This window comes from Hypanus sabinus, chromosome 7, assembly GCF_030144855.1.
Source record: "Hypanus sabinus isolate sHypSab1 chromosome 7, sHypSab1.hap1, whole genome shotgun sequence".
Classification (NCBI taxonomy): domain Eukaryota; kingdom Metazoa; phylum Chordata; class Chondrichthyes; order Myliobatiformes; family Dasyatidae; genus Hypanus; species Hypanus sabinus.
In genome coordinates this window covers 9,933,042-9,951,338 of record NC_082712.1, presented here as the reverse complement: position 1 = coordinate 9,951,338, position 18,297 = coordinate 9,933,042, and the positions used below count along the sequence as shown (strand labels likewise).

At 42.6% G+C, this 18,297-nt stretch overlaps 1 protein-coding gene across 13 annotated transcripts in view; it reads right to left on the bottom strand.

The window, feature by feature from the left end:
- Positions 1-18,297, bottom strand: part of slc5a6a (solute carrier family 5 member 6a) — a 108,598-nt gene that overhangs the window by 23,243 nt on the left and 67,058 nt on the right. For 4 of the 13 annotated variants that reach the window (XR_009513009.1, XR_009513014.1, XR_009513015.1 and 1 more), the window contains 3 exons: positions 13,070-13,245; positions 11,941-12,048; positions 7,151-11,166 (listed from right to left, as the gene is read on the bottom strand). Coding sequence is in view for 2 of the 13 variants with exons in the window: in XM_059974183.1 (XP_059830166.1) it covers positions 15,050-15,154 (105 nt within the window). In the remaining 11 variants the exon portion in view is untranslated. Of the gene's footprint in view, positions 1-2,654; positions 2,952-7,150; positions 11,167-11,939; positions 12,049-13,069; positions 13,246-14,331; positions 15,155-18,297 lie in introns of those variants that run through there. The other 9 variants (XM_059974181.1, XM_059974183.1, XM_059974186.1 and 6 more) reach the window with 6 other exon arrangements.

Genomic DNA, 18,297 nt, shown 5'->3' with positions numbered 1-18,297 from the left:
CTGGGACACCAGTTGTTTACAATATATATTAATGATTTAGACAAGGGAATTAAATGCAGCATCTCCAAGTTTGCGGATGACACAAAGCTGGGCGGTGGTGTTAGCTGTGAGGAGGATGCTAAGAGGATGCAGGGTGACTTGGATAGGTTAGGTGAGTGGGCAAATTCATGGCAGATGCAATTTAATGTGGATAAATGTGAGGTTATCCACTTTGGTTGCAAGAACAGGAAAACAGATTATTATCTGAATGGTAGCCAATTAAGAAAAGGGGAGGTGCAATGAGACCTGGGTGTCATTGTACACCAGTCATTGAAGGTGGGCATGCAGGTACAGCAGGTGGTGAAAAAGGCAAATGGTATGTTGGCATTCATAGTGAAAGGATTTGAGTACAGGAGCAGGGAGGTTCTACTGCAGTTGTACAAGGCCTTGGTGAGACCACACCTAGAGTATTGTGTGCAGTTTTGGTCCCCTAATCTGAGGAAAGACATTCTTGCCATAGAGGGAGTACAAAGAACTTTCACCAGATTGATTCCTGGGATGGCAGGACTTTCATATGAAGAAAGACCAGATCGACTGGGCTTGTACTCACTGGAATTTAGAAGATTGAGGGGAAATCTTATTGAAAAGTATAAAATTCTAAAGGGATTGGACAGGCTAGATGCAGGAAGATTGTTTCCGATGTTGGGGAAGTCCAGAACAAGGGGTCACAGTTTAAGGATAAAGGGGAAGCCTTTTAGGACCGAGATGAGGAAAAACATCTTCACACAGAGAGTGGTGAATCTGTGGAATTCTCTGCCACAGGAAACAGTTGAGTCTGATTCATTGGCTATATTGGCTTGACTAATCTGTTGGAGTTTTTTGAGGGTGTAACAAGGATGTTAGACGAGGGTAAGCCAGTAGATGTTGTGTACCTAGATTTTCAGAAGGCATTTTATAAGGTGCCACACAGGAGATTGGTGAGTAAAATCAGAGCTCATGGCATTGGGGGCAGGGTTTCAACATGGATAGAAAACTGGTTGGCAGATAGAAAGCAAAGGGTAGCAGTGAATGGGTGTTTCTCAGACTGGCTGGAGGTGACTAGTGGGGTACCACAGGGCTCTGTATTGGGACCACAGCTCTTTACGATTTATGTCAATGATTTAGATGAGGGCATTGAAAACTATATCAGCAAGTTTGCTGACGATACTAAACTGGGTGGCAGTGTGACATGCGAAGAGGACGTTAGGAGAATACAGGGAGACTTGGATAGGCTGAGTGAGTGGGCAGATACTTGGCAGATGTCATTCAATGTGAATAAATGTGAAGTTATCCACTTTGGAAGCTGGAACAAGAGGGCAGAGTATTGTCTGAACGGTGTCGAGTTAGGTAAGGGAGAAATGCAAAGAGACCTAGGAGTCCTAGTTCACCAGTCAATGAAGGTGAATGAGCAAGTGCAACAGGCAGTGAAGAGGGCAAATGGAATGTTGGCCTTTGTTACAAGGGGAATTGAATACAAGAGCAAGGATGTTCTTTTGCATTTGTACAGGGCCCTGGTGAGACCACACCTGGAATATTGTGTACAGTTTTGGTCTCCAGGTTTAAGGAAGGACATTCTGGCAATTGAGGAAGTGCAGCGTAGATTCACTAGGTTGATTCCTGGGATGGCAGGGCTGTCTTACGCAGAGAGATTGGAGAGATTGGGCTTGTACACGCTGGAATTGAGGAGATTGAGAGGGGATCTGATTGAAACGTTTAAGATAATTAAAGGATTTGATAGGATTGAGGCAGGAAATATGTTCCAGATGTTGGGAGAGTCCAGTACCAGAGGGCATGGATTGAGAATAAGAGGTCAGTTATTTAAAACAGAGTTGAGGAAGAGCTTCTTCTCCCAGAGAGTTGTGGAGGTGTGGAATGCACTGCCTCGGAAGACGGTGGAGGCCAATTCTCTGGATGCTTTCAAGAAGGAGCTGGATAGATATCTGATGGATAGGGGAATCAAGGGATATGGGGACAAGGCAGGGACTGGGTATTGATAGTGAATGATCAGCCATGATCTCAGAATGGCGGTGCAGACTCAAGGGGCCGAATGGTCTACTTCTGCACCTATTGTCTATTGTCTATTGTATATTTAAGAGGAAGTTAGATATGGCCCTTGTGGTTAAAGGGATCAGGGGGTATGGACAGAAAGCAGGTACAGGGTTCTGAGTTGGATGATCAGCCATGATCATACTGAATGGCGGTACAGGCTCGAAGGGTCGAATGGCCTACTCCTGCGCCTATTTTCTATGTTTCTATGTATCAAGTGGTGCAGCAGATTCAATAGGCCAAATGGCCTTTTTTTGCTTCTATGTCATAATGTCCTGTCTTATTTGTAAAATTGACACCTCACTGGAAAAGGCACTGTTTATCTACCATATCTCTGCCACCTATAATTGTAAACTATTCCAGAGCAGTAAGTGTAATTTACCTATCCGGGCAGTTCAACTCGGAATTATTTAGTATCACTTCTTACTCAGCCCACTTAGGGATGTCAAGATTGTTGCCAGTTAATCCAAATTAAATGCAACACTCAACAAACCACACCGGGCACTGACTCTGTCTATTAACTGTGTTTCTTTATTAGTCACAATTTACGCCGACGACTCAAAAGTTTACTACGTAGTACTGACACGTACCTCATTAACTCTGGTTACAGAACTCTATCAGCAGTTTCACAACCTCCAAAACTCATTAGCTCCGTGCTAGATGAATGGCACCAGGGTTTAACGTGACGCCTTTTTCTCCAAGTCTCACTCTTGGGCTCGTTTTCTGCAACTGAGTTATTGCTATCAGTCATCTGATAAGGCACCCTTTTATCCACATATTTGTATACTGGACCAGGCTGCTGCGTGCATTAGAGGCTGTATGCTATAATGCGAGGTTGGACAAACTTGGGTAGCTTTCTCTAGAGTAGCAGAGTTTGAGGGCAGATCCTGTAAAGGTTTATAAGATTATGAGAGGCAAAGATTATAGTGAACAAAAAAACTATATTTCTCCCAGTGTTGGAAGGTCTAATACCAGAGTGTGTGCATTTAAGGTGAGAGGGGATAATTTCAAAGGAGACGTGATGGGCAAGATTTTTAGAGTGGTGGGTGCCTGGGATGCACTGCCTGGGGTGGTGCTAGAGGCAGATCCATGTGAGAAAGACACATGGATGTGAGGGAAATGGGAGGATATGGACATTGTGTGGCAGAGAGGATTAGTTTAATTGGCTATTTGATTATTCATTTAATTGGTTTGACACAACATGGTGTTCTTGCACTGTACTGTTCTACATTTCTGTTGCTTTGACTTCATTGCATATTATATGAAAATATACTCAGTGGTCACTTTATTAGGTACAGGAGGCACGGGAAAAATGATTATCCACCTTATCTACTCCCCTTATAATTTTATAAACCAAAATAAGATCACCCCTCAGCCCCCTATGCTCCAGTGGTGGAGGAGGTTAAAGTTTAAAAAAAAAGTACTTGTTCCTTTAATGTGTTAGACAGAATTAGGGGAGGCCTCAATGACAAAGAGAATTCTCCAGGGCTTGTCAGGGTAACCACAGAGATTTTGCTGGGTAACTTACAGTGCAGAAGCGACCACCCGGGCTCACTGAGATGAAACACATGTGCACTTGGAATATTATGTACAGTTCTGCTCTCCTCATTATATGAAGGATGTGTAAGTTTTAGAGAGGGTGCATGGGAGATTCACCAGGATGCTGCCTGGATTAGAGAGCATTGCCTTTTAAGGGAAGACTGAGTGAACTGAAGCTTTTCTCTCTGGAGTGAAGGAGGACAGGAGGTGACTTGACAGAGGTGTATAAAATAGATGGAGTTGTTGGCCAAGGACATGTTCGCAGCATAGAAGTGGCTAATTCGAGGGGGCAAGTTTTAAGGTAATTGGAGGAAAGTATTGGGGGTATATCAGTGGTAAGATTTTTTACACAGAGGGTGGTAGATAAATGGGATATGCTGCTAATGATGGTGGTACGCATAGACATATTAGGGACACTTAAGAGACTTTTAGGCACATAGAGCACAATGTAAGAAGGAAGGGTTAAACAGATTAGCTTTATTTATCACGTGCACATTCAAACATGCAGTGAAATGCGTCTTCTCTCAATTCCTCCGTCTCCGCCGCATCTGCTCTCTGGATGAGTCTTTTCATTCTACAATGAAGATGCCCTACTTTTTCAAAGAAAGGGGCTTCCATTCCTCCACCATCAACCGCATCTCTTCCATCTCACACTTGTAAGCTCTTGCCCCATCCTCCCACCACCCTACTATGGATAGGGTTCCTCTTGTCCTCACCTGTCACCCCATCAGTCTCTGCGTCCAGCACATAATTCTCTGAAACTTCCCCACCTCTAACTGGATCCCACCACCAAACACACCTTTCCCTCACCCCTGCTTTCCGCTTTCTTCAGGGATCGTTTATTACGCGACTCCCTTGTCCATTCGTCCCTCCCCACTGATCTCCCTCCTGGTACTTATACTTGCAAGTGGAACAAGTGCTACACCTGCCCCTACACCTCCTCCCTCACTACCATTCAGGGCCCCGAAAAGTCCTTCCAGGTGAGGCGACACTTCACCTCTGAGTCTGTTGGGGTCATTTACTGTGTCCGGTGCTCCCGGCATGGTCTCCTGTATATCAGTGAGACCCAACGTAGATTGGGAGACCACTTCACAGAGCACCTACTCTCCATCTGCCAGAAGAAGCAGGATCTCTCGGTGCCCAATCATTTTAATTCCACTTCCCATTCCTATTCCCATTCCGATATGTCAATCCACAGCCTCCTCTACTGTCGTGATGAGGCCACACTCAGGTTGGAGGAACAACACCTTGTATTCCGTTTGGTCAGTCTCCAACCTGATGGCATGAACATCGATTTCTCAAACTTTCGGTAACTGCCCACCTCTCTCACCTTACCTCCTCGCCTGCCCATCACCTCCCTCTGGTGTTCCTCCCCCTTTTTCTTTCTTCCATGGCCTTTGTCCTCTCCTATTAGATTTCCCCTTCTCCAGCTCCTTATCTCTTTCACCAATCGACTTTCCAGCTCTTAACTTCACCTCTCCCCTACTCCTGGTTTAAACTATCACTTTGTGTTGCTCTATTCTACCACCCCCCCCCCCACCGACCTTTTAAATCTACCCCTCATCTGTTTTTTCTCCAGTCCTGCAGAAGAGTCTCAGCCCGATTCAATAGATACTGCCTGACCTGCCGAATTCCATCTAATCATGAATGTGCACGTCCAGAAGAGAGTGCCCTCCCCCACACGCCCCTGTGCATAGGAGGCCCAATCGATTCACCGCACGGTGTGGAGAGTACAGTTGGCTGAGTTGCTGCTGGGCTGGGCAGGGTGGAAATATTGTTTTGATGTTCGATCAGTGGTGGTTTCCCTTAACTTTTGGTTGGCCAGTTTGTTTAATTTTACATATTTTATTAATTTAATTTACTTCCCCTTTATTCAGCCCTGTAGTTTGAAGCTTTAGTTTGTAGCCTATGGCTGCAAAGGGGGAAGGAGGGTTGAGATTGAAGGAGGAGGGTGAGAGACTGTGGAATACTCCAGAAGTAAGGGGAGCCAAAAAAGAGGTGCATCGTGAAAGACCCTATGTAATAGGGGACAACAAATTGAGGAAAATGGGTGACTTGGAGGAATTTGTAGTTCTGTATAAAATTAAAGGTCAGGTGGAAGGGGAAGGAGGATTTAGAGCCCTTAATCCTCAGAAAGTGGCAGCAGCATTAGAGAACCAAATAAGTAAAGGATTCCAGGCCAAGATTTTATATAATGGATTGCTGAAAATTTGCTGCAAAGATGTTGACCAATATAGCAGTGCTAAAACAGTGGGAAAATTGGTTGTGAAAGTGGAGTGTATTACTCCGAAAGAAAGGAAGGGAGTTAGGGGGATAGTGTATGGTATTTGGTCTGGCATGACTGAAAAGGAAATTTTGGACAATATTAAAGGTGGTCGAGTGATTGAAGCCAAGCGATTAAAATCAAGAGAAAGAGATGATTGGGATTCTCCCGTCCTATTGGATTTTGCAGGAGACGTTCCATCCAACTAGAGTCTACCTTGGGCGCATGTCTTATCAAGTTAGAGAATATATTAGACCTCCCTTGCACTGTTATAATTGCCAGAGATTTGGACGCGTTGCTGGTTCATGTCGAGGTAAAAGAAGATGTGCGAAATGTAGAGAGGATCATGATATTAAAGCGTGTAAGGCAGCAGCACCGAAAAGCAGCAACTGTGGAGGGGGCCATGTAGTGGCATTCAGAAGATGTGAGTATTTTATTAAGGCAAAGCAGATTCAGGTTGTTAGTAACCAACAAAAAATATCATATGCTGAGGTAGCAAAGAAAGTTGATAGTGTACTTTACTTTAAAGGATAAGTAAAGAAAAGATTGGAACAATGGGGAGTCACCACATTCCGCGTTTTCCAACTATGATTCTTTCAGACATGTTGATGATTAAAGAGTCTTTTTTGGCATTTGTTGTTGATGTACTGGTTGGCGCTAAAACTACAACCAAGACGTCAGACATGATAAAAGTAGTTGTTGGAGCTGCAGAGAGATTTCTTGATATGAAACAGTTTTACCGGAAAAATTACATGAGTATATGACACACAAACAATCACTGAATACTTCCCAGTTATTAGGAGTCAGAGAACATGGGGGAGCTTTATGTGGATGAAGAGGCCGATAATTAGTATTTGGATGTTTTTAATATTAAAACGGAATGCAAGAACTTTAATTGCAAATGGTCAAGAATTTAAAAAATTTGTTGGAACTTTTAAAGATAAGCCTGATTTGATCTGTATACAAGAGACACGGTTAAAGCCTCATTTAGATTTTGTGATCCCTGGATATGATAGTTTGAGAGCTGACAGAACGGGTAAATCTGGTGGAGGGTGAGCAACTTTCATAAAAACAGGACTTCAGTTTAGAAGACTTGATTTTAAATCTAACCTTGAAATTGTGGCTGAGGAGGTTTGGAGCTCTTGTGGTCAAACAACTTTGATTAACTTCTATAATCCATGTAATATAACGATGTTATCAGATTTTGATGAAATTATGAATAAAGTAAGATACCCAGTAATCTGGATTGGAGATTTCAATGCCCATAATCCTATATGGGGTAGTGAAAGTAAAGATTGTAATGGAGCGGTGATAGTTTCTAGATAAATACAACATGGTACTTCTAAACAACGGAAGGCCTACCAGATTTAATATTGTCAATAATACTTGTAGTCACTTAGACTTATCAATCACTTCCTCAAACTTAGCCAGGATTGGGGAATGGGATGTTATGGACAGGTACACACTGGGAAGTGATCACTATCCTATATTATGTAGATTAGGTAGAAATTTGATAGTAGAAGTTGAGGAGAGGGCTGCTAGGTATAATTTTTCATTGACCCATTGGGATGGCTACTAGGAGAAAGCTGTGGATATAATAGAAGAGATTGATAGTGAGGGCTCCATAGACGAGTGGAATGAATCCCTCTGTTCTATAATCCATAAAGTTGTTCAGTTTAATATTCTACTACAGGATGTTCCTGAGGCTTGAGCATTAGTTCCGTGGTGGAATAAAAATTGTGATATAGCAGTAAGAAACAGGAACGGAGCTTACAGGAAATTAAGAAAGTACCCAGTGTTAGATAATGTTATGGAGTATAAAAAGGAAAGAGCAAGGAGAGTAATTAAAAATGCAAAGAGGGATAGTTGTAGAAGATTTTGTGGAACCCTGGGCCCTGAGACACCTATAAAGCAGCTATGGATGATCATTCACAGAATGTCAGGGATATACAAAAAACCATCTATCCTAGCTTCGCTGGAAGGAGGTATTGAAGACGTAACCAACAAAGAAAAGGCTGATATGTTTGTAGAGGTGTTCTAAGTGTTACACAGTTCTGGAGAGAGAGATGATTTGAGAAAGGAAAGCATGTTAGTGGAAACTTGGGAACTGAACAAGAGTTTGAATGATAATACCACCATAAATTTGTTTTTTCTCCCTTCAGGAATTGCATGAAGCTATCCAATCAGGTTCAAACACTTCTCCTGGTAGGGATGGACTGTGTTATGAATTGCTTAAGCATTTAGATGACTCTGTATTAATAGAAATGCTAGCTTTGTTTAACTCGGTGTGGAAAGGAGGAGAATTACCAGTAGAATGGAAGCATGCGGTGCTAGTTCCAGTTTTAAAGCCAGGTAAAGACACATCTAGTCCTAGCTTGTATCGGGCTATAGCTTTAACATCAGTGCTTTGTAAAACTATGGAACGAATGGTCACCAACAGACTTGTTTATTTTTTAGAAAATAAGGGACATTTTGCTGCCTATCAAAATGGTTTTAGAACTGGAAGATCAACAATGGAATCTGTTGCCCTTTTAGATCATGATATTAAAAAAGTGTTTCAAAACAGGGAAGTAAAGGTAAGTGTATTTCTAGATATCGAAAGAGCATATGACTCACTATGGAAGGATGGTTCATTAATTAAACTCTATGATGTGGGAATTAGAGGTAGAATGTTTAATTGAATCAAAGATTTTCTTTAAAAAAGGCAATTCAAGTAAAAATAGGCGGAACAAGCTCCAAGTCAGTTACAATAGGTAACGGTACCCTCAAGGAAGCGTCATTAGTCCAGTTCTTTTTAATGTCATGGTAAACGATATCTTTGAGCAGGTAGGGACAGGATTTGGCAAATTGTTGTTTGCAGATGATGGTATAATCTGGAAAAGAGGAAGAAACATCAAGTATATGTTAAAGCAGGTACAAAAGGCTTTAAGATCAGTTGAAAACTGGGCAAATAAATGGAGTTTTGGGATTTCTGCTTCTAAGTCCAACTATCTGATTTTTGGCTTTAGAAGAAAGATTCTTGATTGTGAATTGTGTCAATATGGTTCTCCATTAGAAAGACAAGGTATTCAAGTTTTTAGGTGTCTGGCTTGATGGAAGATTTACTTGGAGGGTCTATATAGATGAAACAATTGGAAAGTGCGAGGAAGTTCTAAATGTTATGAGAAGTATTGCTGGATGTGACTGGGGAGCAGAGCGGGAAACTATGTACTTAATATATCTAGCTATGATTAGATCAATTATTGATTATGGTTGTATTGCTTATGGTTCCACTGCTACGGCAGTTCTTGAAAAATTAGACACTGTGCAGTCCAAAGCACTTAGACTCTGTTGTGGAGCTTTCACAACAACATCAGTCCCTGCATTATGTGTGGAGATGGGAGAAGTGCCTCTACATTTAAGATGAGTTAAGTTGGGCCTGCAGTATTGGGCAAAACTAAATGGCTTCAATCACAGCTGGCCATCAAAATGACTTTTGCAGGAGACGTTGGAGCGCCAAAGTAAAATTAAAAGATATCCATTTTTAGATTTGAACCATAGAACCATTACAGCACAGAAACAGGCCTTTTGACCCTTCTTGGCTGTGCCAAACCATTTTTCTGCCTAGCCCCACTGACCTGCACCTGGGCCATATCCCTCCAAACCCCTCTCATCCATATACCTGTCCAAATTTTTCTTAAATGGCAAAAGTGAGCCCGCATTCTCCACTTCATCTGGCAGCTCATTCCATGCTCCCACCACTCTCTGCGTGAAGAAGCCCTCTGTAATGTTCCCTTTAAACTTTGCCCCTTCACCCTTAACCCATGACCTCTGTTTCTCTTTTTCTTCCCTGTGCATTCACTCTATCTATACCCATCATAATTTTATGCACCTCTATCAAATCACCCCTCATTCTCCTACACTCCAGGGAATAAAATACAAAACTATTCAACCTTTCTCTGTAACTCAGTTTCTCAAGTCCCGGCAACGTCCTTGTAAACCTTCTCTGCACTCTTTCAACCTTATTAATATCCTTCCTGTAATTAGGTGACCAAAACTGCACACAACACTCCAAGTTCGGTCTCACCAATGTCTTATACAACCTCACCATTACATTCCAACTCTTATACTCAATACTGTGATTTATAAAGGCAATGTACCAAAAGCTCTCTTTACAACTCTATCTACTTGTGACGCCACTTTTAGGGAATTATGTATCTGTACTCCCAGATCCCTTTGTTCTACTGCACTCCTCAGTGTCCTACCATTTACCTTGTATGTTCTACCTTGGTTTGACCTTCTGAAGTGCAATACCTCACACTTGTCCACATTAAACTCCATCTGCCATTTTTCAGCCCATTCCTCCAACTGGTCCAAATCCCTCTGCAAGCTTTGAAAACCTTCCTCACTGTCCAATACACCTCCAATCTTTGCATCATCAGCAAATTTGCTGATCCAATTTGCCACATTATCATCCAGATCATTGATATAGATGACAAATAACAATGGACCCAGCACTGATCCCTGTGGCACACCACTAGTCACAGGCCTCCACTCAGAGTAGCAATCCTCCACGACCACTCTTTGACTTCTCCCATTATGCCAATGTCTAATCCAATTTACTACCTCTCTTTGTATACCTAGCAACTGAATCTTCCTAACTAACCTCCCATATGGGACCTTGTCAAAGGCCTTACTGAAGTCCATATATACAACATCCACTGCCTTCCCTTCATCCACTTTCCTGGTAACTTCCTCAAAAAACTTTAATAGATTGGTTAAACATGACCTACCATGCACAAAGCCATGCTGACTGTTTCTAATAAGTCCCTGTCTATCCAAGTACTTGTAGATCCTATCCCTTAGTATTCCTTCCAATAATTTACCTACTAGTTTATAACTAGGCTAACTTTGGTTAATAACCAGGCTATGAAATTGAAACTGATTGAGGAAGACATAGATGACCAAATTTGCTTGCCAGCCATTCCTTTTTGGCTTTTGCCAGAACCAGAAGTAGACCTATTCCTCCTTTTTCAGCTTCAAAGAAGCAGAGCAATTTCAACAGCGCCGATCATAAATTAATATTTAAATAATAAATGGGGATCTTATCTGAAGATTTTTGCTGTTGACTCAGTGGACCCAGAGAGCAGTAAGGCAGGATTTGGGATGTACGTGTCTCTACTTGGAGTTGAGATTGGTCACCGGGTTTCAGATGGTGTTTCTGTCTTTGCAACAGAATTATTAGCAATCCTCTGGGCCTTATGGTGGATAGAAGACTCTCGACCAAGCAGGGTTATCATCTGTTCGGATTTTGCCACTGCCTGAGAAACCATAAAAGGGAATAAATCAAAAGCTCGTCCTGACATAGTTATTGAGATTCTCTTAGTTTTGTTTAGAATAGTAAAGATGGATTGTGAAGTCAGATTTACATGGATACCAAGGTATGCTGGGGTGGAGTGAAATGAAATTGTGGATGACATTACAAAGTCTTCCTTACAGAGCGGGCAAGTAGGAATTAAAGAACCCCTAGGCAGAGCAGAATTGAGAAGTAGGAAAAAAAGAAAGGTATAGAGAAGTGGCAGGAAGATGGGAAAAATGAATTAAAGGGAAGGCATTTCCTTTTTAATCACCCACTCGTTAAAAAGGTCTCAGACTGTTACTCTTTAAGTCATAGAGATATGGTGAAATTAACAAGACTTAGGTTGGGGCATTGTGGGCTAAACTATTACTTAAAGATAATAGGAAGACATCCTACTGGATTATGTGACTGGAAGTCCAGAGACAGTTCAGTATGCTTTGCTGAGTAGTAATCGATATAAAATTGAAAGAAGCTTATTGTTCAAGAGGCTGTCTGACTTAAATGTATTTTGTTCTTCCATTAAATCTTTATTTGGCCACCGAGAGAACCAGCATCTGATTGAAGAGTTTATTATTCTGTTTCTACGTGCAACTAGTTTATATTCGAGAATTTGAGTTTCTTTAAATTCTGTAATTAATTATACATCCTGCGGAGGGCAGTAAAACGCCGAGATGCGTCAAAAACTGCCGGAAATAGAAGATTCACCGCACGATCGTTCTGGCGCATGCGCACTCACCACATTCTAGCAAACGATCCGATTGGTGCAATGGTCCAGCTACTGAGAATATTCAGGACCAAGGTCGATGGATGCTTGAATATCTAGGAAAGTGTGGAAATATGCAACCTGTGTAGGAGATAATCAGACATGGCCTTAATGAGAAAGGCTACTCGTGCTGTAATTCTCAAACAAGAGAAAATATGCAGATGCTGAAAATCCTGTTCTAACTCCACACCAAAAGAGATTGAACTTTGTACAGTACAGGCACTTCGGCCTCGACACATACTCCAAAATTACTCTACGCATTGGGGTGGCACGATAGCGACGTGGTAAGTGCATTGCATATACAGCACCTTCCAGTGATCAACAACCAGGGTTCAATTTCCGCCCTAACTGTACCTTCTCCCTGGGTTTCCTCCGTGTGTTCCGATTTCCTCCCAGAATCCAAAGACCCACTAGAAAGGGTTGTTTTGTTGTAGGCATGCTATATTGGCGCCGGAAGCGTGGCGATACTTTCCCAGCACAATTGACGGAAACGACGCGTTTCGCTGTATGTTTCAATGTACGCGTAAAAATAAAGCTAATCTTCTTAACCCTTCCCTCTAACATAGCCTTTCATCTATGTGTCTATCTAAGAGTCTCCTAGTAGAAGGGCATTACAGGCACTCATTACTCTCTTTGTAAAAGCCTACCTCTAATATTCCCCTATCTTTTCCTCCAGTCACCTTTTTGCTTTCTGCCCTGGGGAAGTAGCCTCTCGCTGTCCACTCTGTCTGTGCCTCTTATCATCTTATATACATCTATCAAGTCACCTCTCATCCTCCTCCCGAGGAAAAACCCAAGTTCACTTGCCTTATTCTCGCGAAATATGCGCACCAGACCAACAACCCGGTATATCTCCTCCGCACCCTCTCTAAAGCTTCCACATCCTCCCTATAATGAGGCAACCGGAATTCAGCACAATTCTCCAAGTATGGTCGAAGCAGCATTTTATAGAGCCGCAACATTACCTCGCGGCTCTTTAATTCATGATGATCTTTTACTTCATTCACACCAGTGATAAATTACCAGAGCAAGCAGGTGGAATCAATAGTTACTGCAGGCAAGCCATGGGAAAACCGTATAGGAGTACCCAATGATTTCTTACACTGGGGTGGATTCCGAACACTGTTCCCCGTCAGCTGCGCGGGTGCGAGACCGAGCGGTAGCTGAAATGCTCCCATGCACGTAGCCATTGTTACCGCGCAGCTGCAATTTTCTTTCTTATGTTTTATTGAAGAGGCACACTTATTTCGCGCTCAGAGTAATGGTTGGTTCACACAGCTGTAAAATAAAATTGGAAAGAACGTTGATTCCGAGCTGGCTAAAGGAGGCGTCGGTACAATACAAGAAATTCCCTGGCAACAGTCAGCTCTTTCCTTACTCATCCACCAATCCAACCCCCACCCTGCGGGAGACCGATGGCTCCAGGGACCTGCTGGTGACTAGAAGCATTGACTCCCCTCCGCAGGGTGGCGAAGAATGCTGAGAACGCAAGATTAATTGAGAGGGCTATAAATATAAAAGCAAGAATGTAACGCTGAGGCTTTATAAGACATTGGTCAGACCACTTTGGGAGTACTATGAGCAGTTTTCAATTTTTATTTGAGATACAGCACAAAGCAGGCCCTTCCAGCCCTTTGAGCTGCGCAGCCCAACAATCCCCCGATTTAATCATGGGGCAATTTATAATGACCAATTAACCTACAGTACAGGACTGTGGGAGGAAACCCACGCAGCCACGGAGAGAATGGCAGGCAGCAGCAGGAATTGAAGCCGTGTCGCTGGTACTGTAAAGTGCAGTGCTGCCATTGGGCTTCTTAACCGAGAAAGGATGTGTTGGAACTGCGGAGGGTACAGAGGAGGTTCAAGAGAATGATTATGGGAATGAGGGGGTTAGGGTATGGGCAGCATTTTTGGCTCTGCTGTTTAGAAATCTGAGGGGCATCACATGGAAACTACTGAATATTGAAATGCCTATAGAAGTTGGACATGGAGAGGGTGTTTCCTATAATGAGGGAGTTTAGGACCAGAGCTAATCTTTCATTAATCTGTGGAATTCATTGCCAAAGATAGCCATGGAAGCCGAGTTGTTGGGTATATTTAAAGCAGAGGTTTATAAATTCTTGATTAGCTAGGGTGTCAAAGGTTACAGTGAGAAAGCAGGGAAATGGAGGTAAGAGGGATATTAAATTAGCCATGATGAAATGGTGGAGCAGAAACAATGGGCCAAATAGCCTGATTTTACTCCTATGTCTTATTGTCTAATCCCTTTCTCCATGAATACCCAACCCCGCCCGATGCACGCTAATAGGCAGATCAGAAAATGTGCTAGCGCTGTAGGAGTGTAAATCATAGCAACACCAAGCCTCCAAAGATAACAGTTTTATTTCTTCTGGAAGCATACACAATGGAATGGCATTTCATATGAAGGCAGATATGGCAAATCAAATGTTCAAGATACAGAAATCTCAGTGTATTCATTGGGTATAGACCAACAGTCTACACCAAAGGTTTCATTATGATTACACAAGATTACACAATTACATCCCTGAACCAAAATGCTAGATATAATTCTTTAACAATAGAAATAACACAGGGAACTAGGTTCTGAGCAGTAGGGAATGGAAAACAAACCATCCAGCAAGGACTTTTACATTTTCAGGTCCAAGATTCTAATATGTCATGCTGATTTTTCCTGTGCTCTGTGAAGGTTTTAAAGCTTACAGTGGGCTAAATATAACAGTGCAGGCTTCATTAATCTTCTGGAACATAAAGTTCCAGACAGATTAGTTGGAGCCAAGCCCACAGCTGATGTTATTGTTTAAAGCAAACCTGGATCTGGGATCTTGCCTTGCACTGGTCAGAATCTAAACCCCTTGCTACTACTAGCTAACCCCAGCATTCCACTCGCTGATGTCCTGGTCAGTGAGGACGAAGTTGCAACAGAGGGACTGCTGTGTGCTCAGTCTCAGCCTAACATGGGTTACGGTAGCAGTGTATCACTTTACAGTGCCAGTGATAACTGATCAGGTTCAATTTCCGCTGCTGTAAGGAGTTTGTACATTCACACTGTGACTGTTTTTTCTCACATTCTGAAGGTCACAGTTAGGGTTGGTGAGTTGTGGGCATGCTTCGTTGGTGGCAGAAACATGGCGACACTTGTGGGCTGCCCCCAGCACATCCTGGGACCCTGTTGGTTATTGATAAAAACAACACATTTCATTGTATCCTTTGATGTACACATGACAAATAAGGTTAATCTTTGTTTCTTAATCTGCTTCATCTAACTGTGCTATACAACCCAAGGGCTTCTCAATCCACCAGATGGACAGCACACAGCAAGAGGTGGAGTAGTCTGCCGTCTAACCAACTCCCTTTGGGTCTAGGCCCGAAATGTAGACTGTACTTCTTCCTATAGATGCTGCCTGGCCTGCTGCTTTCCACCAGCATTTAGTGTGTGTTGCTGTAGGAACTCAGCAGGTTTATTCTTCTCCATAGATGCTACCTGATCTACAAGTTTATTTATCTAGTGATACAGCATGGAACAGGACCTACTGGCTCAACAAGTCACAACATCCATTTAACCCTAGCCTAGTCACAGGACAATTTATAATGAGCAATTAATCTACAAACCGGTGCGTTCTTGGACCGTGGGAGGAAATGCACGCATTGGCAGGGAGAACGTACAAACTTCTTATAGATGATGCCAGAAATGAACTCCGAGCTTCACCACCCGAGGTGTAATGGTGCCCAGCACTTCATTCTTGCTGGCTCACATTTTAGCATCTGTTGTTTGGACTTGCAGGATTCACATAGTCCTGTTCAGTGTATCTAATGCCACCCAGCAATCCCGATTTAACTCTTGCCTAATCACCGGACAATTTACCATGGCCAATTAACCTACCAACTGGAATATCCTTGGATTGCCGGAGGAAACCGGAGCACCCGGAGAAAACCCACGTGGTCACAGGGAAAACATACAAACTCTTTACAGGCAGTGGCGGAAATTGAACCCAGGTCATCTGTAAAGTATTGTGCTAACCACTATGATACCATGCTGCTCCCCCTTCCCCGACACAGTATTAATCTATTGTAAGATGAGCCAATGTCTTGATCCCTACTATGTTTTCATTCATTAATAAATCATCTTCCTTGTAGAGTTCTATTGAATTCAAGCTGACATCAAGCCTGGATCATTAGATATGGGTGAGGAAGTCCCACATTTCTGCAGCATGGTTTATGGTTGTGAACGGTTGAATGAGTCTTTGACTCAATTACTGCCCACAACTGTCTTCTCCAGTGGCATTTGACCTTGACTTCAGAGCTGGAGGCAACAGGACGTTGGAGAATAGCACAAGGTCTGCAGTCTACTGCACTTTCCCAACAAACACTCAGCTGTGGATTGTGGGATTTGTTCTCCATACCATTCAGTTCCATTTTAAAGCAGCTATCACGGGAGCATTTTACACATTCTGAAAAGCAACCTTATCACAATTCAAAAGGCTCAGCAAAGAAACAAATCACAAACTCTACCTCTATAACATGGTCAAACAAAATATTTTAGTGTGTAAACTCAGTGCACATTACCTCTGAAACACACACAGATACAGACAGTGCAATGTACTTAACACATACAGTATACACACACAAAACACTACCTACTAAATAGGTTGTATGTTGTCTACCAAAATGTAAGATTATAGACATTATTCACAACATTATCTTAGAGATGTTGAATTCCACTAATTAAAAAATTGGCTTCTACAAAAGTAAATTTAGCACAAAACTAAAATCATATTAATAAACCTACATTATTCTTGAAGCTTTGGGTAAACAACTAAAATCGGTCATAATTTAAAATTAACACTTATAGTGACAAATTAACAGTCTTAAAAATGGCATTGGAATTCAACCCCTTTCAGCCAAAATGAATATTGAAGTGCAAGACACGTGAATGTGGACACTATTTGATGGATGTGGACATTGTATTACTGACCTTTGTTCAGTTACTCGAGCAAAGTCATGGTGAGTTGCCTCTGTGTTATGACAAAACTTAACAATGCTCTGGGCCACTGCACAGTTGAGATTCAGAGATGATTTGGCAGCAGTCAGCTATAAGATAATGGGTGGCACCGTTAGTGGAGCTGCTGCCTTGCAGCTCCTGGAGCCTGGGTAAGATGCTGGCCTCGGCTGCTGTCTGCATGTTACCCCTAGTGACCATGAGAGTTTGTCACAGGTACTCAGATTTCCCCCCTACATCTCAAAGATGTCCAGTTTCATGTATTAAGTGGGCACTATCATTTGCCCTTATTGTAAGTGCACAGTAAAATTCTTTGGAATGTGGGAGGGACAATTTGTGGAGAGAATGCAATTGCACCATGCATTGACATAGATATGGATACAAGAAAAAAATGGAGCGTTATGGGCTGCATAGCAGGGAAGGGTTAGATTGATGATGAGCAACACACACAAAATGTTGGAGGAACTCAGGTCAGGCAGCACCTATGGAAATAATAAACAGTCAACGTTTTGTACGGAGATCTTATATCAGAAATGGAAAGGAAGGGGGCTGAAGCCAGAATAAGGTGGTGCGGGGAGGGGAAAATTTCAAGCTGGCAACTGGTAAGTGAAGCCAGGTGAGGGGAAAGTTGGGTGTAGGTGGGGGGGACGGGGAAAGTGGGAAGCTGAGAGGAGATAGGTTCAAGAGGTAAAGGGCTGACAAAGAAGAAACCTGATAGGAGAGGAATGATGGGGAAAAGAGAAGGAAGGGCACCTGGGGAAGGTGAGAAGAGATAAGAGGCCAGAGTAGGGAATAGAAGAAGGAAGGGGGAAAGCAAAAAAAAATACTGGAAAGAGAACTCGATGTTCACAACATCAAGATGGAGGCTACCAAGAGCAAATATGAAGTGTTGATCCTCCACCCTAAGGTTGGCCTCATTGTGTCGGAAAGAGAATTGGAATAGAATTAAAATGATTGGCGGTGGGAAAATTCTGGTTTCAGTGGATGAAGCGAAGATGCTTGACAAAAGCGGTTCCCCTATTTACATCAAGTCTCACCAACACAGAGGTGGCCATGTCGGGAGCACCCGATACAATAGACAACCCCAGCAGATTGACAGGTGAAGAGTTGCCTCACCTCAAAGGACTGCTTTGTGCCCTGAATGGGGGTAAGGGAGAAGGTAAGTGGACAGTTCTGTCTCTTCCAGGGATACGTACCTGGAGGGAGATTAGTGAGGATGATATAAAAATGTTTCAGCACGCATCTCCTTCTCAAGTCTTTCTGGCAATCTCACGGCCCAGTACACACTTAATTGCTCACAAGGTGTGAACAAC